This window comes from Lepisma saccharinum, chromosome 23 (genome assembly GCF_977018435.1).
Source record: "Lepisma saccharinum chromosome 23, izLepSacc3.1, whole genome shotgun sequence".
In the NCBI taxonomy this organism is placed as follows: domain Eukaryota; kingdom Metazoa; phylum Arthropoda; class Insecta; order Zygentoma; family Lepismatidae; genus Lepisma; species Lepisma saccharinum.
The window spans coordinates 54,329,542-54,352,932 of NC_139251.1; the positions used below are offsets into that span (position 1 = coordinate 54,329,542).

The 23,391-nt window shown below is 37.3% G+C and overlaps 1 protein-coding gene across 3 annotated transcripts in view; it reads left to right on the plus strand.

The window, feature by feature from the left end:
* Positions 1–7,079: 7,079 nt before the first annotated feature.
* Positions 7,080–23,391, plus strand: part of LOC146005322 (ketohexokinase-like) — a 45,491-nt gene continuing 29,179 nt past the window's right edge. For 2 of the 3 annotated variants that reach the window (XM_083144482.1, XM_083144481.1), the window contains exon 1: positions 7,080–7,416. Coding sequence is in view for 1 of the 3 variants with exons in the window: in XM_083144481.1 (XP_083000607.1) it covers positions 7,307–7,416 (110 nt within the window). In the remaining 2 variants the exon portion in view is untranslated. Of the gene's footprint in view, positions 7,417–7,475; positions 7,490–23,391 lie in introns of those variants that run through there. The other variant, XM_083144483.1, reaches the window with a different exon arrangement.

Below are 23,391 nucleotides of genomic sequence, written 5' to 3' on the forward strand. Positions count from 1 at the left end.
ATGGCATGCCCCCCCCCACATCAAGTATTTAATGACGACAGCGTATCTATTATTAATAATAATAAAATTTACTACATACGAAGTGAATCATGTTTTGCTTAAAATCATGTTTCACACACTAACAAATAGTGTTTAATAGAACGAAGAAGAAAAAACAGTTTTGCGGATAAAGTGAGTATTAGTTTCTCTGTATTTAAATAGTGTTTCTTACTGCCTGGTAGTAATGCAATATATTGTTTTTAGGAATTCACCACTGCATGTATTATTCTGACAGAAAAAAAACAACTTTACTTACTGTACCAAAACAGTTTCTCACGGTGGAGTTCGACATGGCTGAAGATAGGGCTACATTTACAGTATGACTGGCACAGTGTGCACACATTCCTTTTGGGTATTGTTGATTTATTCACAATTGAACACATCTGCCACTCACATCATAACCTTGACCTGTGATTTTTTTCATGTCAAGACCAAGTTTGTGACATTGTTCAAAAAGAACTGATGTCAGATTTTCAGCTGACATATCACCACCCAGTGTGAAACTTGTAAACTTTTAGTGGATATTATTCTCAGAATCCACAAACCATGCACACAGAAAGAATTCTTCTATACCTGCTACATCGTGTCTCATCGGGAAGTATTATGAATCAACCATAGTATTTTCCAAATTGTTTCATGTATGCATGAAACAATATTAACTAATAATAAGCATGGTCATTTGAAATGTTGTGTGTTCATTTATAAGAAAGTGATTAGGGTGGAGGCACCGGGGCATGAGTTTACAATACCGGACCACTCTCCAATTTCTATAAAATTTCGTCTACTTACTAATTTCGGTGTCCTGATGACGTAACTGTAGTTCATATTTGGCAGTCACTTGTTAATATTGTACATTTACGTCTAGAAATTGTAAAATAACCTTGCGATTTACCATGGTGATTGTCCCTACACAGCAATTCGGAACTATCTTTCTTTCGCATTTCATTAATGGTGTTCCTTTATGCACAACAATCTTGCTGACGTAAGACGAGGAATACCTAAGAGGTTAGGTTAGGCCTGTTGAGTTAGGTTCCATTAGCATAAATACAAAGAAAAATTATTTTAACTACGAGAACTATACCTTGTCTTGCCTGTTGATTTCTTCATGTTGGGAAAATGGCATCTTCCGTGGAGCTATTGTTGTTATGGTAGGGTTACGTTACGTTAGGAAAACATAGTTTATTTAGTTTTTTCCTCGATTTCCATACTTGACCACCAATTATTACATGCAGATTCGTGTTTAGGAGTTCACAATTAGTGAGTACGCGACATTTCATAGAAATTGGAGAGTGGTCCGGTATTGTAAACTCGTTGCGGCAACGATTATGGTCACCTTAAGACATTTTTGTACTGTAGATGTAATTTTGTATCATAAAAAAATTGATATTGATTTTGGAAGATTTGAAATGTATAGTTTGAAGTTTTGTGAATCTTGTGATATGGTCAAATTTATTCTATACATAATTCCCAAAAGATGAAAACATTTTAAATTTTTGATGACATGTTTTCCCACTTTTGGCCACTCTGTATCTAGTTATGGGCATCACTTTCTCCATCTCTAGATTTTAGAAATTTCTTTCATAGGGGAGCTACTTTATCTGTGCCTTCACTGCCCCTGTTGCAGCCTCCCGTTTAGACAGAAATCTGTGAATTTGACCTTGATGTCATAATCCACATTCCTTCCACATCTGCGTCAAAGGTCAACAGCTCACAGGTTTTGGGAAGGAAGGGCTGGAATACATGGTAGGCACTATGATTGAATATTGTGCATTCATTTTGTATGATGTATATATCTGTATCATCAAAATTATTTTAGTAGTCGAGTGTGTAGTAGAGGATGATGTCAGTAGCAGTCAATTAACACCTCAAGAAATGTTTTAGAAGATACATAGAAAAACTAGTTTTACAACACACACATTTAATACTGTTAAATTTTGTTAATTTTAAATACATTTAAATTTTGACTGATTTTCATCTTTTTTATACATTTTTTCCTTGCTGTAGAGGATATTGCAACGATGAGATGAAATAGAACGGTCTCACTGCAGTACATGGGCTGCTTTTTTCCTCTAAATAGACCAACAAAATTTATATCCCCTGAAAGTACGTACCTTCTACATCCATTTTCCGGTGGTACTTTTCCGATTACTATTATATTATTGCGCATAAAAAAAGTTTTTCCTGCTACTAAAAGCAATGCATTTCTCCATTTGTTCGCGTCCATATTGTTTACACACAGTTGCTGTCATTTGTTTCGGGGTCTTCCTCTCCGCACAAGAGTTTTGCTACCTTGTGTTCCAATGTCAGATGAGCAATGCCTGCAAGGTTAGGTGAGGCCTGTTAGGTTAGGTTCCATTAGCATAAATACAATGAAAAATTATTCTTTGGGCTAAGAGAACTAACCCTAACTACCTAACAACGTAGGCACTTTTTGCTTTCACTAGATTTGTGCAGAAATGTGTGCCACTTTTTCCTTCCAAGAGCGCCCAACCTGGATACGAATTTCTAGTTTCTTTCAAAGAAAATTTTTAATCCGCACCTTCAAACTTACTTTTCCCGATTACTAACTACAAAACATTACCAAAAAATTATGAACTACGTTCCTCCTAAGCAGCCCATATTCTGCAGTCTTACCGATCTTCCACTCGTTTCTCATATCCTGTGATATTTTCAGTTTTGGAACGGTCTCACTGCAGAACATGGGCTGCTTTTTTCATCTAAATAGACGAACAAAATTTATATCCCCTGAAACATCCATTTCCCGGTGGTACTTTTCCGATTACTATTATATTATTACGCATAAAAAAAGTTTTCCCTGCTACTAAAAGCAATGCATTTCTCCATTTGTTCGCGTTCACATTGTTTACACACAGTTGCTGTCATTTGTTTCGGGGTCTTCCTCTCCGCACAAGAGTTTTGCTACCTTGTGTTCCAACGTCAGACGAGGAATGCCTGCAAGGTTAGGTTAGGTTCCATTAGCATAAATACAATGAAAAATTATTCTTTGGGCTAAGAGAACTAATCCTACCTAACAACGTAGGCACTTTTTGCTTTCACTAGATTTGTGCAGAAATGTGTGCCACCATGTCACTTTTTCCTTCCAAGAACACCCAACTTGGATACGAATTTCTCATTTCTTTCATAGAAAATTTGGTAAATGTCTGTTATATCGGAGACACATTTCTTCATTTTTACGGAAGAAACTACTTACGGAAATGAGTTTCTGTACCATTTGGAAAGTTCGTGGAGGTATTTTCTCACCGTAGAATGCTGCACAACAAGAAACAAGCACTTTTGATATAATAAACTTATGTGCAAAGCAACAACATTATGCTGTTGTTTGCATTATGTACCTGCAAAGGCGCGAGCATCGAAAGTCACGCAGTCTCGCCAGTGTTTCCAAAGGTGCCTTTTTTTGAGATTTTTTTTAACTATGCTTACCTAACCTAACCTTGCCGGAAATGGTCTGTGGGGCTATCGTGAATGGTTTTTGGGGCTATCCGTCAATGGTTCGTGGGGCTATCATGAATGATTTTTGGGGCTATCCGCCAATGGTTTGTGGGGCTATCCGTCAATGGTTTGGATGACATAATGAACACGAAAGTAGGCATTTTTCGGTTAAGAAGGTTGAAACACTGCATACCCACTCCAAATCGACAAAACACAAGCACGACGCGCGATGATCCACAGCTGTGCGTGGCATATTGTATGTTCCGCAACGGAAGAAAGGAACCAAAAGATTTACTCGTAATCTGAAAAATCGATGTTATTTTTGTGTAAAAAGCATAATGGCACCTTCAACTATGTTCCGCAATACATAGTTGGTACGTATGAACCATCCGAAACACAAAATATCCGATTTTAATGTGTGTCCGATATAACAGACATTTACCGAAAATTTTTATTCCTCACCTTCAAACTTACTTTACCCGATTACTAACTACAAAACATTCCCAAAAAATTATGAACCGCGTTCCTCCTAAGCAGTCCATATTCTGCAGTCTTACCCTAACAACACACACATTTAATACTGTTAAATTTTGGAAAAAATGAACTTTGAGATCAATTCTAGCTACAGGCTTGGTATAGACTTTGAGATTTTGGTACTATTATAGTATAATGGAAACACCTAGAAATCATATATTTCGCACTTTTTTACATTGCTAAAGTACTATTCTGCATTGCGGAACATTTCCTAAGGTGAAATAATGAATTTCTAACGAAAATAATGTCTATTTCTTACATTAACGAGTACTTACTGTTGTTCCTTATTTCCCACAAACCATCGACGGGTAGGCCCCAAAACCATTGATGTTAGCCCAAAAATTCACGATAGCCTCACGAATCATCACGGGGACGAGGTATGCCTACTAGGTTAGGTAAGGCCGGTAACAGTTTCATACATCGGAGACACATTTCTTCATTTTTACAGAAGAAACTACTTACGGAAATGAGTTTCTCTAAGCATAGAACGGTAAAACTGCCCTTGCCTTGGCTAGGGTTCGAAGCCCAGACTTTCGGCAACAAGATCGTGAGTTTCATGAAATAACTTCCCTTCCAAAGAATCGAATTCACCAAATCTTTCTTACGTGAATAACTTCCTCCAAATTTCCAAGCACTTTATACTGGTGTCATTTCAAGCTGCAGCAATCCACTGACATGTAATATTACCTTAATTTGTTGTACATTTATGAGCTCATTTAACATGTGCATTCAATGGCCCTTTATATTTATTTGTAGGTTTTTGCACAAATGTCGCAGAGAAAAATTTCCAGAAGCAAATGCGACATCTTTGCCATGAAGTTTGTATTTGCGCTTGATTGTGTCCCTAATCCGTCCTAATCTGTGCTGGTGCCTTTCAGTCGCAATGTTGCTAACTAACAACTCTCATTTTTGTTTAAAGAAAACGGCATATTCGCATACGTTCGTAGCTTCTTTCTAAAGCAATTTATTTTTCTGGGTTGGCTACTCTGATTTTGTGAGGCCCCGGAATCTGGATTTCATTATCACTTCCGGTGCGGGTCCTGGGATATGTGGAAAAAGAAATTTCGCTGCCCGGTCCCCCCGGAACTTCCGGTTTAGGCGAGTCCCCGTTGTTTACAGTGCAGATTCACCGGCATACGAAGTAAGAAATGGGCGATTGTTTTCATCAGTTGTGCGACGATAGTCAAGAAAGGTATTTCTTAAAGTTCTATTATAAAGGAGTGGGTGTCTAAAATCCGTCGGATGATCAACTGCAGAGCAGATTATTAAAATATGACGTGTCTTTGTGGCCGCCAGTTGTATAGCATACTACATATAAGTATCTCATGTACACGCATGACGAACTCAAAACGTAAGAAAGTTTAGATATATTTTGTAAATGGAAAAGTGAGGGAAAGATAATTCTATAAAACTAGTGTTATTATTATATTATAAAGTATGCTTAAGTGAATCTTTGCCAACAAATCTGCAGAAGTAATGAAATGACACATACCAAATGCTAGTAAATATATGTGCATTCAACGTCGCCTTTCCACCTGAGGGATTTAGAGAAACCCTATGATATGGCATGCCACTTTCACTTGCACGAATTTACTTCAAACAACAGGGGAGTCTTCAGACTGAAGCGGCAAGCGATGTCGGGATTTCGCACAGAAGCATTCGATCTAAAACAAACCATTCACCAGTCACGCTTGCGCAAATAACAGGCCGGCCCAACACAATCCACGGTATTGATAAAACGGTCCATTCCAAGCGACAAGCGACACCTAAAATTTGTCGTGTCGCTTTAATTCGGAAGGTGTTGTTTATTTTTGAATGTTGGTTTCCAAGAAAAAACATATCGCTGCAGTCTGAAAGATTCCTTTCGAACCAATTCATGACGAGAAAATGCACGTGTCGCTTGGACTGGACTGTTGTTTTCTCAGTACCATGCATTATGTCGTCTCGGTCTGTTGTACTCGTATGCAAGGTGAATTGTTTCCTTTAGAGTAAACGGGCTGTTGCTTGTCGCTTCGGTATGTAATCTTCGTGCCACTTAAAAGTGAATCATCAGTGATCAATTAAATTTTTCGTACCGAAGCGACACGACAAGCTGCACGTGTCGCTCAGATTTCCAATGGCGTGAATTGTGCCGCCTGAGACTTGATTTCCCATGAGCGGTAAATGCTTATTTATAGACTAAATGGGCCTATGTCGCTTGTCACTTCGATGCGAACCACTGCTGTCGCATGTCGCTTTGGTTTGAAACCTCACTAAGAGGTGTGTTTGCTTTTCACCACAACACAATACGCAGATAAACGATCAACATGTTTGTAACAAAATGCAAGTTGTACAAATCCTTTCCGGGTACCAATCCTTTCTTCCTTCTGCTTGTATCAACAGGTTTCGTCTCTCTACGTCCTTCGGAAACCTACGAAGTGATACTTGACTCAATAAATTTGTTCCCGATCGAACTGTACAACCATAGAATAGTGGTACAACCACGTGCTACACAGCTGACACCCTATTTCCTTGTAAAAGAATCTCCACTTTGCCCTTTCATATTAACGTCCATAGCACCGTAAGCGTAACCGGATGTTCGAGGGGGACCAGACGAGTGCGCATGCTCCGCAGTAGCTCCGCCTTTAACACCGTCTATATGGTATTTGTCCAATTTACATACTGTCCGCATGACGCATACGACAGAAACACGCGGGAAAAAATACTCATATCTGATTGGATAATTCCCTAGATATGGCAAAAAGGAAAATTGGGCTCTGAGGTTGTTGCAACACTGACAAACTGTGTAGTCATTTGTTCCCAACGGATCTCCCTTATTTCACAACACTTTTGCAACCTTATGTTCTGACGAGAAATGCCTACGAGGTTAGGTTCAGTCTGCTAGGATTGGTTCTATTAGCATAAATACACTGAGAAATATTATTTATGTTAATAGAACTAACCTAGTTAGCCTAACCTAACAACTTAGGCATATAGCCTAAAATTAAAAAAAATTGCTTCCGTGACGTCAGAACACAAGGTTGCTCAAGTATTGTGCGATAAATGAGACCTGTTCACAACTACAGGGCTAAAGTCAATGATTATGAGCACCTATTTATTTTTCTTTTTGTTTGTATATTCACATATCCGATAATTTATTGAAACTATGCCACCAATCATGATACCACAGCATGTATGAAGTGACCATACACTTAATGAACTGTGCAAGAATCTTCTTGAATGTACATTTGTTGTCGCTTAAACACGAAGGGATAACGTTTAGGCAAAATATATATGTACACAAATGTACAGAAGACTGGTTTGTGTAGGACACGTGTGCCTAGATCTCATAAATATTTGCGAAGCGTATCCAGAAGAAGACAGCACCGCAGGGACTAACACAATCAATAACAGGTGAAAACGCACTTCACTCTTAGGGTAAGAACATGGTAAAGCACAAGGGACGTTGCACATAAGCCGGAGACAGGTCAGGCCATAAAAATGTTCGGGATACATAGAGCAGACGGAGGTTTACATAAGGCATCTCAATCCCCCCCCCCCCCCCACAAGGCTCTCCATAGACATACTATAACTTGACAAGTTTAAAAACAAGATGCTGCAAATAGCTGTAGCGCAGCTCACACCACATTAACCCACTCCATTCTTCCCAGCGACGTTGGTTCGCAGTGTTGCAACCTGGAGGGAGCGGAATGGTCAGGATTTTCAACGAAATTTGTATTCGTTTTTTCCTGGGCTGTTTCATACCTGTCTTGAGTACAGAACTTCAGCTCACCTTTCACCAATGACTCTTTTTATTCTTTTAAAACATGAACTCCCCGATGGCGCAGTGGCATCATCTTCGCCTTGTAATCAAGGGATCCCGGGTTCGATTCCCGGTGGAGGCACATAGTGGTTCATATTCCACTTTAAACTGTACGTCCAGTCCCGATTAGCCTTAGTGTGCATGAAGTGGACTTAAAACAATCCAATCCAATTCTTTTAAAACTTGAGAAACCGTCCATTTAGATACTCCCGTGGCGGTGCTTGTGGACTCTACAACATTATACTTAAGTTTATGTAACTCGTTCTGAAAGTTTATGTAACTCCTTCTGATTTTGCAAATATGCTGCAACATTGTAAACAATTTCTCTGGCCTGTCCTCTAAGGGGCTTTCCAGAGCAGATTGTGGATTTCGTTGGACCCGGCATGATTTGATTTTTGCATTTCAAAAATATGCAGCCAAGAGTAAAGAGCAAGAACATTTCAGTGCTTTAAAAAAGAACACAGGCAAGCATGTTATCAGATTGCCTTCTCGTAGCGATTGTTGTACGATAAACAAAAGAACCACCACCCCACTAGCTTTAAAAAAAAACAGGCCACTGCTCGATGTCGCTCGCATTCAGAAAATGAAGTCATTCGCCCTGTAGTTTCTCTTCGTTATAAACGTTAACGCGCATGCGTAATACTACAGTTTACGATCCGCGCACCGCACGCATTTGCAAAGACCGGATTAAATCAAATGAACCACTGATAAACTGATATGAGCCGGCACCGACAATCTACGCAGTAAAAATAGTTTGTCATATTTGTTTTAGCTTAATTTTGCTGAGTTGGCACCACTCGTAGTCTCAAGGCCAGACCAGTACGTAGAAGAGTGCTGGGAAGGATGACGTAATAGGACGTGCTCCGCAGCGAGCACCAGTGTTGTTGCCAGTGCAGATTCACCGGCATACGAAATAAGAAATGAGCGCTTGTTTTCATCACTTGTGCGACGATAATCAAGAAAGATATTTGTTAAAGTTCTACTATGAAGAAGTGGACGTCTAGAATCCGTTGGATGATCAACTGCGGAACAGATTATTAAAATATGACTTGTCTTTGTGGCCACCAGTTGTATAGCATACTACATACAAGTATCTCATGTACACGAACTACCAACTCAAAATGGCTGCGTCGCAGTCTTAAATTGTGGATTGTAGTCAGCTTGCCCAACTAGGAAAAATCTTTTTAGAATACATGTACATATCACCAATACTCTGGCTTAACAATACTTATTAAGAGGTACTATTAAAGAGTATTATGAATTTAGTTCACACTGAGAACAAAAATAGAATGAAATATCTAAAAAATTAAATTAACCCAAATGGCCCTTCACCATTTATGATGAAATGGAACGGGAAGGTCCCAAATATGCACAAACCACAACCCTACTCCGGCCCATTTCAAGCCTTGGTATCAGGGTGGATGAAAATCTATTTTTTTTAAATTTAAATCAATTTTCTTGATTTTTTTTTAAAAAAAAACATGCTTAAAATTGCTTGTATGGCTTTTGGCACCATGCATATAGATGTATATATTTTTTAGAGAAAGATTTTTTCTAGTAAATGGCCCTGTAAAATATTTGAGTAGTTGATTAAAGCAAATACAAAAAATATTTGTAAATATACATTTCTCTGTTTCTGATACAAAAATAATTAACCTACTATGGAAATAATTGTTGAGTGTTAATGAAACTATAAAAAATTCAGTAAATTTTCTTACAGTGAAATATAATATTCTGGATGTACCTAGTAATATCATAAATTCTGTTACAAAGTTAATAATGAACTACAGGCACAGTGATCAAGCTAATGTATTAATATTTGGATGTTACAAAGGTACAAGTCTGGCCAACACAGAACACCAATCACTGTTCAAAATGGCCACCTCTGGCCTTCACACATTCACACAGGCCCGAACTCTCCGAGGCCAGTCATAGATCGCAGCATGCACGGTCTGGAGGGGAAAGTCTGCCACTGCCTTCACAATAGAACGCTTGAGGCTCATAATGTTTGGATTCGTCTTCCTACAGACAATGCCCTCCAAAACGGACAACAACCTGTAGTCCAATGAGCTGAGGTCAGGATGCTGACGGGCCAATTATCCGGAGCAATGAAATCGGGCACATTCCTCTGAAGCCACTCCTGTGTGCTCTTTGCCTTGTGGGCCGGTGCTGAGTCCTGCTGGAAGCTCCACGGCTTATTGTTGAAATGCTGCGGGTCATCAATTTCACAAGTGGCTCAAACACTATCGCTTAATACACTTTTGCAGATGTTTTCACACCATGTTCACAGAAGTGGAGATCAGTTGTGCCATCGTACAAAACTCCCACCAAACCATCACTGAGGCGGGATGATGGCCTCTGAGGATCCGTGGCATATTTTCATGAGCTTCCTGGGATGTCTAGGCATACACACAGTCGTTTTGACGATTGTAAGACTTTTCAATTGTGAACATTTTTTTGGCCGTGAAAAGGATCCTCGTGTGCCCACCATTTGTGTAACGCTGAAGGAGTCTTTTTGTTTTCTGCTCCCTCTGGACCTGAAGCTGTGGCGTGAGGAAGTGACCAGTACTTTGCCAATAAGCGTGGAGTCGTAGGTCACTTCGGAGCACACTCGACATTGACATTTTCGAAATGTTGATCTCTCGATCCATCACTGCTTGTTTCCTGACAGGATTTCGTCGAATCCGCACCGCCACTGCTTTCACGAGCTTCTGGCTCTTCACACTGCGAGGTTAACCTTTCCTGGGGCGGTCCTTAATTGTCCCTGTGTCACAGTATCTGTTGATGGTCCGATGCACGAACATCCTGTGAATATTCAGCTTTTTCAGGGTGTTGAAAATTTTTGTGCAGTGCGATTACTGCCACATGGTTCTCGTACACACCACATTCCATTCGACTCGCAGTGAAATTCACCTTTCTGCTACCACAGCCAAACACACAATGATACTGGTTGTTGTTTGATCCAACATTGCGGGGTTACCTTGCCAACCAGTGTTGCCATCCCTGTCTGTAACAGAATTTATGATATGACTATATAATTGTAACTTGAAATATACTTTATAGCTTTTGCAGCTGAATTTCGGCAATTTTGATAGTGCAAATGATAGTTTGCAAAATATCTGCTGCCATGTTTATTTACAGTTTAGTGATAATGACACTGTTTACGGTTTAACATGATTAGTATTTTGTTTATTTTTCTAAACAAAATGTTTGCTATTTTTTGCCTATAAATATTTTTGAATTTTAAATCAAGATGAATTTAAGTATGTTTACAGCTTACATACTACATTTTCTTTTACTTCACCCCATCAGAACATATTTTGTTTCCTTTTTTCCCCTTTCTTTGAGCCTAATAAACATCATTAAATGATTACGAGAGTAATGTACTAAATTCTACAAATTAAAAAGTGATTTAAATCTGTGATTTTTTAAAATCACCCAATTTAAATCAATCCTCCTTGCATGTGTGCGTGTGTATGCTTATATGGTTTGAACAGTGTTCTGTAATCTTGTATTTGTTTTTCAGGCAGAGTGTATATTATCTTCGGTTAGTTGCTGTTTACACAGTTTCAGCATTTGCCTAGACCATGGCAGCAAACATCAATACGTTGTCGAATGAAGTGCTTCTGCACATATTTCAGTATATATCAACATCAGACTTAGTTTCAAATGTGAGCAATGTATGTTCCCGGTGGAAAGATATAGTGAATGATAAAAACGTGTGGAAGAACCGGAAATTTGTTTGTAATGCAGAGTCTAATGTAGATGAAATAGTAAGAATCATCTCTGAAAATCCCAACCTTCAAGAAGTCTGTGTGGAAAACAGAAATGGTCAGGATTCAGTGAAAATCTTGAATACTTTGTTTGAATGTTGTACAGCTCTACAGGTACTAAATTTAAGTATTAGTGACTGCGAACTATTTCCTCCCTCTCGTCTGCATACATTCAGGACAGATTCTGTTATTCATCTAAAGGAACTTAATATTCATATTTCTTATGAACGTTGTTCCATGACAGGTCATCTGTTCATAGAAGGAATTAGAAATATGATCAGGAAGTTTACAAATTTAAGAAAATTGAGCATACCATTGTTTTGTTGTATGAAAGGTTCTGACCTTAGAGGTATTGCTGACAGTTGTAAATACCTTCAACAATTTAAGTTGGAATACTGTTCAGACTTATGTGACAAGGACTTAATTTACTTTTTGGAAAAAACTAAGAACACATTACTTGTGTTCAGTTTATGTAGCTACTCCGCAGTTGGGTTGTTTCTGAATGCAATGTCCAGTTGTACCAAATTGCAGTCTCTTCTGGTGGACGACTGCAGTACGATAAGCGATGAAAATTTTTGCAAGATTAAAGAATTGAATTTAAAGTTCTTGTCGCTGGGAATGGTAGGAGCATCACCTTCAGTCATGTGTGAAGTTTTCAGAAATAGAAATTTGGCTGGTTTATTAGCAATTACAATTCTTCATTCTGATAGTGTCAATGACTGTGTTGTACAGTCAATATCCATGAACTGTGTGTTACTGCAGAGTGTCACCCTTCGTTTCTGTCAAAATGTAACTAGCAGTGGTATACGGGAAATTCTGAGTCGCTGCAAATCTTTAAAAGGTATGAACCTTATGGAAATGAAATCGGTAAGGGGTGATTTCTTGTGTGTTTCACCAATATTAGAACTAAAGCTTTATTTGACACATGTCAATGATGAATTTGCCCAAAACCTCCCCATCAACTGCCCCGCATTGCAGAGCCTTACAATTGTGAAATGTAATGGTATTACTGATAGCGGTGTGGTGGATATACTGGTACGTTGTCAGCATTTGAGGAAGATATATCTCGGTCGGTTAAGATCTGTGACTGGATACTTCTTGAAATCCATTTCTGAATGTTCAAAATCTTTGGAATACTTGCAAGTAGACAAAGTCCACAGATGCAGGGCAACTTCTGAAATATTAAATTCCCAGAAACCGAAAATAAATTTTTGTTCAATTAATGAGGAATTTCTATTTTTGCCCACAAAACTATGATAGATTTTTAGTTTCTCCCCCCCACTGGGGAAAATTTTTGAAGATGTAAGAAATGTAAACAGATTGAGGTTTTTTCTAAAATGTTATTGTATTATTTGAGATTGTGTTTTTGAGATTGTATATAATTAAATGCCAGTAATTCTTCAGTTGTGACACCATTAACTGTATTGCCACTTCAATATTTCTAAAGAAGGAAGAAAGCTTGAATCATGATATTCTAGTGTAGTTTACTTTGTAAATTAATTCATATCAGTTTCAGTTGTGCTTCTTGTGGTATCGAGTTTCTATTGATTATATGGAAAAATCTGAAACTATTATTGTATGCACATCTCGTTGACAATAAATCAAATTTATTTAGAAGGGATTTGTGATTGAATAAAAATTAACATTTTTCAGATCAATATTTGTCCATCCATATTTACCACTTTTGTTTTTTTTTCCCTCAGAATATAGTATACTTTTTTAATATTTTAATTTTATCCCATAATGCATTTCTGTTGACTATTTTATAATAGTACTTCTAAAGACAAAAGTATAACTAATCTCGCTCTCTTTAAAAAATTTGCACTCCACTGTACTGTATATATTTTCAAGACTCAGTAAGCTTATATGTATATATATATACAAATCATGAAGGAAATGATGAAGAGACAGTAAAGTGAGTGTTTACTGTCTCCTTCATCATTTGTATTTATCCGCCCTTCTGGCACCTTTTCTGATCCTATTCCAATATATATATATATATATATCAACTGGGGATTCGTCATGCCAACCACACAATAAGTGGGTAGGCTCTTGCCCTCACGGGCTGTTGCGCCAGTTTTTTTTCTTCCAGAGACAGTTACATATTTTGAAAAAAATGTTCTGGTCAGAGCAGAGTAATCCAAATTACATTTGGAACTCCTAAAAATTAATTTAACCAGCTCACTGCTCGCTGCCATATTTTCAACTTCATCCATACATTCCTGTGATATTGTGTGCTGCATTTTGGTTCACAAGCACTTACCACACTAAAGACGCATGCCCACCTTCCAAACAAAAATTCAAGTACCATATTACATCTGGGTCTCGCTTATTGCACCAAACTCAAGCACCGTATTTCTTCTTCTGAAGTTAGGCTAAATGCTAACTATATTGTGACGATGAATAGGACATAATAAATAGTACCACCAAAAAAATCTTATTGCTACACTATAATACATCTACACAAACTAAAAACAAAGAAATAGTTCATATGCAAAATAATCTCAATAAATCACACAAGAATGTTTTCATGTATGGTGGGTTAAGGACACCAGACATTTCACCAAATTTTCATTCATAAATGGACATATTTTTCACGTAAAAATGGCGCCCTTTGCTCAGTTTTCTCTGCACCTTTCCTTTCCACATCAAGGCCAGTTTTGTGATAAAGGCCTGTAATGGGTTAGTAAATAAAAGTTTTATTAAAACATTCCTCAATCAGTAAACTATTAATACAGTTTGTTTCTAATGTATAAGCAGGATAATCTTATGGATATTGTGTTCACTTATTTGCAGCTGCTTCTCACCTCTTAACCACTTTAGCACCAACCCACCAGCATAGAAGTCAGGGTTCCCACACACATGGAGAACATGGAAATCTTAGGGAATTTGAAAAATAATAAGATCTCTGGGAAAATCATGTAATTGATCAATATGTCTCAGTGGAGCACATCGTAAGGACTAGAATATGTTTCTGCTTGCTGATAATAATAATTACAACTAAGTAAGGTACTTGAACCCAATATGGCCTACCTAAGGTTTGTGAATGTTTCTACTGGGGCACAAAGTCACAAAGGTAAAACTAATCGCAAAATTCAAAAGAGTGAACATTTCTGGATGTTTACTGAAAATTGAAGTCTATTCCAAATAACATGGGTGCAAGGAAGATTTTGTTTAAAAAGTAACATTTAGGCCATATTGGGTACATATGTACTCAATATGGTCTAGTAATATATTTTGTTCTTTCACATCAAAAAATGCAATACGAATTTTAAAGAAGTACCAGAATGTTGTTTTGTAGCTGGCAGGGGGCTGGGGGAAGAGGCAACGTCAACGTCTACTGTGCTTCAAGGCAACAAACAGATCCCATTGCAGTAACACTGGCAGAGACGATTCCACACAGGTAAAACAGCGGAAGCGAAAAATCAGGTGAACCCAGGCTGGCTCAGTAGCTCAGTGGTAGAGAAATGGCACGGAATGCCAGAAACCCGGGTTCGAGTCCATGTCGAGCCTGTATTTTTCGTTAACAGTTATACGTAATACAAATACTAGTTTTTTCAATATATATATAAATTTTATATTTTACAGTAACTTAATAACCCCGACACACATAATTTACCTTCATTTAATACTGTTAAACTTTAGAAAAATGAACTTTGTTTATAACCCCCCCGAAGACAAATTCAAACTTTGAATATTATCATTTTTATAGTCAAATTTATTGGAAGTATCAGCACCATAACCTATTTCTAATCTGCGTTAGCACCTTTCTACCAAAAACAAAAACAAAGGAACACTATTGCAAGTATTAATAAACACACCAGTTTGAACCATTTATGCTAAAAGGTGCAGAGAAAGGTGGCATATGAACTTACCTGAGAGGAAATGTTCAATGAACACACTGTAATGTTTGCTTTGTTCATTAATGTTGACACAATTTACTTTCACCAACCAGATGACACGGTATCTTCTGATCAACACTTATCAATTCCCGTGCCGTGAAGTGCACTTTCTGTTTGGAAAATTCGAGGATGAACGTGAATTTCTGTTAAACAACTGAATACTGCACAGTAGGGTGAACTGAAAATGGCCATTTTTTTTATATATATATTCAAGTGGGGCTAATATGGAAAAGTTGTGTCTATGGCTGCTTATACTTGGGTGAAAAAATAGTTGAAAAAAAAACAAATAATTAGCTGGGCCCCTGGGGGATAGAATTTTTTGAAAAAAATATTTTTTTAAATTGTCGCAGTCTAGTCATTAGATAATCATTTGTTGGCTTATAATGTGTATGTACTTTCGAAATTTAGAATTTTGTGCAACTCTTCGCTTGAATCAATATTAAAAAAAAAAAAAAAAAAAACTTATAGGAAATCATTGACTTATTCAAATGCATTGAATATTGAATCAACCCTGAACTCACCACGGGGAGGTGGCTGCACCTTGAGTTCCACCCTCCCACCCTCCAAGTCAAATTTCACTTACTAATGCCTTGCAGTGAAGTATTGCTTTTTATTTTCAAATTTTGGTAAGTTTTTTCTTGCTTCCAACTTGGCGCGTATATAAACAACCCTAGATTTTTCACCGCACACTTTTGATGATGCATCTGTTATTAGCTTAACACACCTTTCAACTGCTTGAGTGTGGCAAGGAAAGTGGTCAAATGATATTGGACCTTTTGTTACTATGTCCAACAGTTGTTCTTCAGATAAACGTTTTGTTACGGGGATTTTGTCACTGTACAATTAAACCAGTCTATGAGTTCGAGATAATCTTCAGCGTCAAAACTAATTTTGGGTATTTTGAAAAGTCTATTATTTACATTTTTTTTTTTCTGGCATTAAGGATCCTTTTGACAGTTAACTCCCTAATGTGTTGACGTGAATCTGTTAACATTGCTGTAAGAAGATTTTCCGAATGTCTAAAATAACCATTGTCTTGTAATACTTTATCAATAATAACCTTCACAGAATTAGGAAGTTCCCTTGAAATTTTAATTGTATTCCATAAATGTCTTGCCCCATTTTCTAGTCCTGTCTGAGCCTTTATTTCAAACCACATACACGAGTAAACTTTCACTACAAATTCTGTGAGTATTTGTAGATTCTTTGAGGTATTTTCTGTTGCCACATATAATCTCAGCATACAGTTTGCTGTCGTCAACCACCTTGAGTGTGAAAGTTTTCTAGGCTTTCGGGACAAGTTACCTTTCTGATCGCCTGACACATCTTGAACAAATATTGTTGGTCAGTGTGAGAGCTATATGTCCTAAAAACAAACTTCCTGGTTCTTCAATTAACGCTACGTGTTCTTCAGTTTTAATACTCCGGCTACCATTTTCCAGGAACATGGTTTGATGTTTTCTCCGTCAAAGTAGAGGCCTTTAATAGAAGCTATCCCATCCTTTCTAACCTCTTGAAATTGACATCTATTTTTATTCACTTCTAACTAACTAACTCTCTAGCCTTCTTAAACCTGAAGGTTCATGGCTGCAGCAACACAGGCCTTCCATCTGTCCCTATCTTGAGCAAGATCTATATACTCTTTTCCATCCCTACCGATTTCATTTAGGTCCATCTTCGTCTTGGCCTTCCTACAGGTCTCTTACCATCAGGTTTCCCAACAAGAATCCTGTAAACTCCTCTTTCCTCTCCCATTCGTGCCACATGGCCTACCCACCTAAGTCTTCTTGATTTAATTATTCTAATAATATCTGGGCATGAATACGAATTATGTAGTTCTAATTATGTAACCTTCTCCACTCACCTGTCTCCTCATCCCTTTTAGGTCCAAAAATTTTCCTAAGGATCTTATTTTTAAATACTCTCAATTTATGTTCCTCTTTGAATGTAAGGGACCAAGTTTCACACCCATATAATACTACAGGCAAAATTACTGTTTTGTATATTTTAACTTTTAGTTTCTTAGATATTAAACGAGAAGACAAAAGTTTATGAAGAGAGAAGTAACATGCATTTCCTGAATTAAGCCTACTTTTTATTTCCTCATATAATTTTCATTTGTTAATATTACTCCTAAGTATTTGAATTTGGAAACTGGTTCAAATGAGTTGTTATCAATAATTAGATTTTGATTATTACCTAACACTTGGTTTCAGCTTGTAAGCATATATTTAGTTTTCTCTTTGTTAACTTCCAAACCTATCTCTTTAGCAGTTTTGAAAAATATTTTAGCATTATTTTTAATTTTATTTATATCATCCCCTAATAAGTCTACATCATCTGCATATGCTAACAACTGAGTCACACCATTTAATTTTAGTCCTTCGTTAATTTCTTTTACCTTCCTAACAACATATTCTAAGGCAAAATTAAAGAGCAATTTCAATTCACTTCTCTTCGATTTTTTTTTATCCACGACTAAGGCTGCATCATCTTTTGAAATAAGATTTACATCTTCCAAGATGGCATTTGCTATTTTAGCTGCAGCGCAACTAGACACACCTGTCGAATCGATGGCTTTTGCCGTATGGGCCAGAGAAAGTCTTTTTTGAGAATTATTATCTGTCAGTTTTGGTCGCTTTTCAAGGGAATAAGACCATATGAAATCTTTATCATTTGAAAGTGTACTCAAAGAACTATCACTGTCATTGTCACTAGATACCAAAGTTATATTAGAGACTTTATCATCACAGAATCCACTGGGACCTGCTACAGGTTCATTAATCACATTCTCAAATTTTGGCTGACACACTTTAAACTTTCTGTCAGTTTTCTTTTTCAGCTTAGCCGTTACCTGTCTGTCTATGTTACCAATTGTCATCTTTCTTTCACTTCTCTGATCTTCTATGAATCTCCATTCTAATTCAGGTATCTTCTTTGTCTTATTGCAGTTGCAGGTTAAGCTGTTCAAACAATTACAAGAACAAATATCAAATAATTGTTTGGCGTCATCTATGAATATTTTTAATTTTTTATTTAAAAATGTCGTCTTTCTACTTTTGGGTGGCTTAATAACTGTTTGATATTTATTATTGTACTGTACAATCATATCCACTATTCTTTTATGGGAAACAATTGGAAGAGATGCTCTATTCCAAATATCTTCAAGTTTTGTGGCAACAATGTCAGCAACCGATCTTGTTTCTGGTTGCTTGCTTCCTTCGCCTTTTAGCTCCAAACAAACACTTTGAAAACATCGTATTATGTCTTCAAAAGTTTGCAACACATTAGTTTTTTCCGGTAAAATGTCTTTTTCGGTTCCAAATAAGTACATACTAACATTTGCACATGTTTTCTTTGACATTGTTAATTAGTTCAAAGTAATGACATTTCCATTAAACACACAAACTTACTTATTATGCAGTATGAACGAACGCACACTAGTTAGAACACAACTTAATACACAACATATCCGAACAGCAGTGCTGACAAACATCAACTGATTTGTGAATATTTAAAAGTAACGCATTCATAGACGTAAACATGTCTTAACTTGACTGTGTGCCCTGTTGCCAGGTTGTATGTAAATTCTGTTAGTATTACAGGCAATATAGTAAAATTATATTTTGTTAACAGGGTTAGGTTGAATGTTTTAGAATAGTGAAAAAATATTTTTAAGTATTACCGGGCTAGTTTACTAGCCTTTCCTTACTATCCCGGTGAACGTTTGAAAAAATTGAAATTCCTTCCAGGGGCCTGACTAATTTTTGTTTAAAAATCTTCTTATTTGGTGAGGAATGTAAGTGATACTAGTCACAACTTTTTCAATATAGCCATAGTTGAATTTTAAAAATAATAATAATAATAAAAAAAAAATCAGCCTACCCTACTGCACAGTACCATCGTAAACAAGGTTGAAATCTCCTGTATGGCCCGCTTGAATTCCGTATGTTTACAAGATCCGGCCGCAATCATGGTTGCTCAATCCCACACTACAACAGTTTGTAATGTAGGTGAAACACACCTATATTTTATTTACATAATGACATGATATTTGCACAAAGATATAACATTGTTTACGAACCAATGAAAAAGGAGTGACATACCACAATTTGTTACCAGAAGACCTTGGATTACACATCACTAGGGCTAGTTATTTTGATGACCTTAAAATTGCCAGAAAATGACCTTTAAAAAATGCATTTATGACCTAATACATGCAAGAAAATGTCCTATAAACTTAGAAAAATGACCTAAAAATGCTGAAAGATTTGTAAAGCAAATTTATAAACTACCAAAAGAAATTCAAATTACAAATTAACATTACAGTATCTATCACATGTTCATTGCATATGGTAGTACAAGTAAGAAAGTTCACTTTTTGTCATCTTTTACACTTTAAGTACTGAGTTGCAGTACACAACGAAAATCATATGCAAATTTTCAAAAGTGAATGGTTGCTCAGAAAAGAGAGCCTTGTACACGGAAAAATTTATCTCTACTTCCACCGACACAAGAGGACCGTACTTAAAATGAACAATGTCACTTGCTGTTAAGTCACTTTCAATTCCATAGAGTTCAAATTGCTTCCCTGACAAAATGTCCAATACAGAGCTCAAAACTTTGTACCCCTTGTTTTTTTTACCAGGTGTACCAGTTAATAATTCTTAATTTCATCGCTGGATGGCGCTGGAAGCAAGGGTTGGTGCACAGTCTCAACTGATACGTCAGTGTGTTGCCAGGACAGTACCTGTCAAAATGCCGTGGATGTGCAACTGAGTGCGAGTGATCGTGATATTGTGTTTGTGTGGGAAACATGTTGACCTTTAAACCCAGTGTCAAGCTGTCATTTCATAAAGTGATGTTTCTTTTAGTTTGCTATTTATATTCCTTCTGTTTCTATTAAAATAATAAATGATTCATGTTGCTTTATACTAGGGGAATTATTTAAGTTTCCGGCCTAGCGATGAAAACATGGTGGCAGGGACACAGTGATGTGTGAGATAGCATTTTATTGAATGTAGTTCCCTTTCAAGTTGACACACTTGGTACAGTGATCCTGCAACAATTCTATCCCATGATAAAAAAAAAAAAAAAAAAAAAGAAGTTTGTCTTGTGCTGCAAACCATGCCAAACTATGACATCTTTTGTGTCATTAAATTCAGTACCTTTCAGGTGCATCTTAAGTTTTGGGAAAATATAATAGTCTGAGGGGGCCAGATCTGGGGAATAAGGGGGATTCGAACACACATACACAGTGCGTCTACTAAGTTTTAAGACAGTTGGTGTTGTATAACTGTCTGGCGAGCCATCTACTGGCCAAGTACGGAAGCAGTTAGCAATAGATGTCTAGTTATTGCAGGCAGTGTTTGGTGTACACGAGTGTGGTAGTGTCTGTGCCATGTGTGATTGAGCAGAGTTGTGTCAAATTTGCCCGTCATGAATGCAAGTGATGAGCAACGAATAGCGATTAAGTTCTGTTTCAAAGCCAGTAAAACGGCGACAGAAACCCTTCAGATGATAAATGCAGCTTACGGGGATCAAGTATTATGTCGGTCTAATGTGTTTAGATGGTATGGACGCTTTCGTGATGGACAGGACGATATTGCAGACTATCCCAGACGATCTCGTCATTTTCTTTGACTGGAAGGGCGTTATCCGCAAGGAATTGGTCCCGGAAGGTCAAACTGTGAATGAACAGTACTACAAAGGTATAACGAAAAGACTTCTTCAAAGGATTCAGCGTGTCCCACAATCCATGGCTGCCTCCAATGACTGGTTCCTGCCGCACGACAAAGCCCCCGTGCAAAACGCCATTACTGTTAGGCAGTTTTTGGCCAAAACAAATGTGACCGTGTTGCACCACACCCCTTATTCGCCGGACTTAGCACCTGCGGACTATTTTCTGTTCCTGAAATTATAATCCCCATTGAATGGTCTTGTTTTCGACTCTGTTTGTGACATTCAGAAGGGTGTGACGCGTGTTTTACACTCGAGTCCCGAAGGTGACTTCTACCACGGCATCCAGACTGTACGACCGTGCAAACACGTGTGTCCACTTAGGAGGGATATATACTGAAGAATATACAATAAAAGTTTTGATTGCTTTCCTTTAAGTATGTTTTTCATTGCAGTCCTAAAACTTAGTAGACACACTGTGTATGTTGAACCCTCATTGGAAGAAAAAAAGAACTTCTCTAACCAGGCTCGAACATGCACCCTTCAGAACGTGAAGCCATAACACTACCCACCCACCTACTGCTTCTAGTTCTAGGTGATTTCCTAGGTATTTACTTACCATGAAAGTTTTTTAAGTGTTTCACCACTGGCGACGCATATTTCTTCTCACTTATTTTCGTTCAGATGTAGTTGTTTTCCAGACCTCTACAATTTTTTACCTTTAGCCATCCATAGAAATTCTTCTGGAATACATTATTGGGACGCAACTAACAGAAAACTTGAGATGGAAATGGTGTGTTCAGTCTCACATTTGATCTTAAAATTTTTCATATTTCAAGTTTTGCTTGCAACGCCACCATCAACCGAGTATTTACTATCTAGACATATAGTACTAGCTATCAAGTGCTCTGGAAAAAATTGTGATTGTGGAAAACTCAGGAAAAATACATTTACAGTTAATGTGGGAACCCTGCAAGTGCTCCTTGTTATACCATTGTTTCATGGATTGTAGCAGCAAGTGTTTGGTTCAACTTCAGATTGTTAGATAGTAATCTCGTTACTATTGTCCCGCACTGTGCTGGTTTGAGTCTCCTGGGAGGGAAATGTAGCAGCTTTTCTCCTGAGATTGCAGCCAATGTACGGGATCAGTGGCCAACCACCATCGTGCACAAATTGGGGAGCTACTTCTTGGGGGGGGGAATAGTAACCATGTATAAAGTGGCAGTGTTGCCAGCTTACAGAAAGAATTTCCATAATTTTGCTTTTAGTGTTGGTCCTATTGATTTGGTAATATTATTAAGCCATGTTTCCATATTAAAAACACTAAGTTGCTGACAAAGCAGTTTATTAAGATTTAAAAAGACTTTACATGTAACTTTTCGACCCTGTATTAGGGTCTCCTCAGAGGAAGAACTGAACTAAAATGATGAAATACACAAACAGAAAGCATATGTACACACAGCAGTGTGTGACTAGCCACACAAAAACACATCATGTTGACAGTTCTTATCTTGGACGATTTCTCTAAAGGAATTAAATGCATATCGCCTCTTGACAGTTGATTAATGGGTCTCTAAAGTGTTTTTAAATCTTAATAAACTTCAACTTAGTGTTTCCAAATTTGGATGGAAGCACAACAAAAGACCACTCTTTGAGGACGGTAATGCCTATCCCCTAATTATAAAATAAAATAAAAAAGAAAACTGAAATTACACATTTTCAAAAGTCAAAATTTTCAAAATTGTCCATCCCCCCCTACTTGTTGCATGCTGTTGGTGTTCTTTTGTTCTCTTTACATGTAAAATGAAATATATAGGCAAAAAGTGGTGGTTGAAGAGTTATAAACTCATTTTTTAAAGTCTATTCCATAATACTCAGAGGGGAACAAAGTATGTTTTCAAACTCTGCTTGTTAATAATAGTAACAATCGATATGTTGTTTTGTCATTCCAGTATGTCATACCTTCATATGTATGCAAATGAAGGAAAAAGACAGAACTGAAATGTGTAATTTTCAAGAAATAACTCTTTAATTCCTGCCACGTGGAGCCATCTGGAAGGCAACACATGCCACAGAATATAAATATGCCAACTGTCGGCTAAAGGTTAAAAGTGAAGAAAGGAAAAATTAAATCCAGTTCCACTGTACAATGTGTTTTAAAAGTCCTGCAGGATTATAAAAACATAACTTTTAAAGTAATAAGTCTATTACA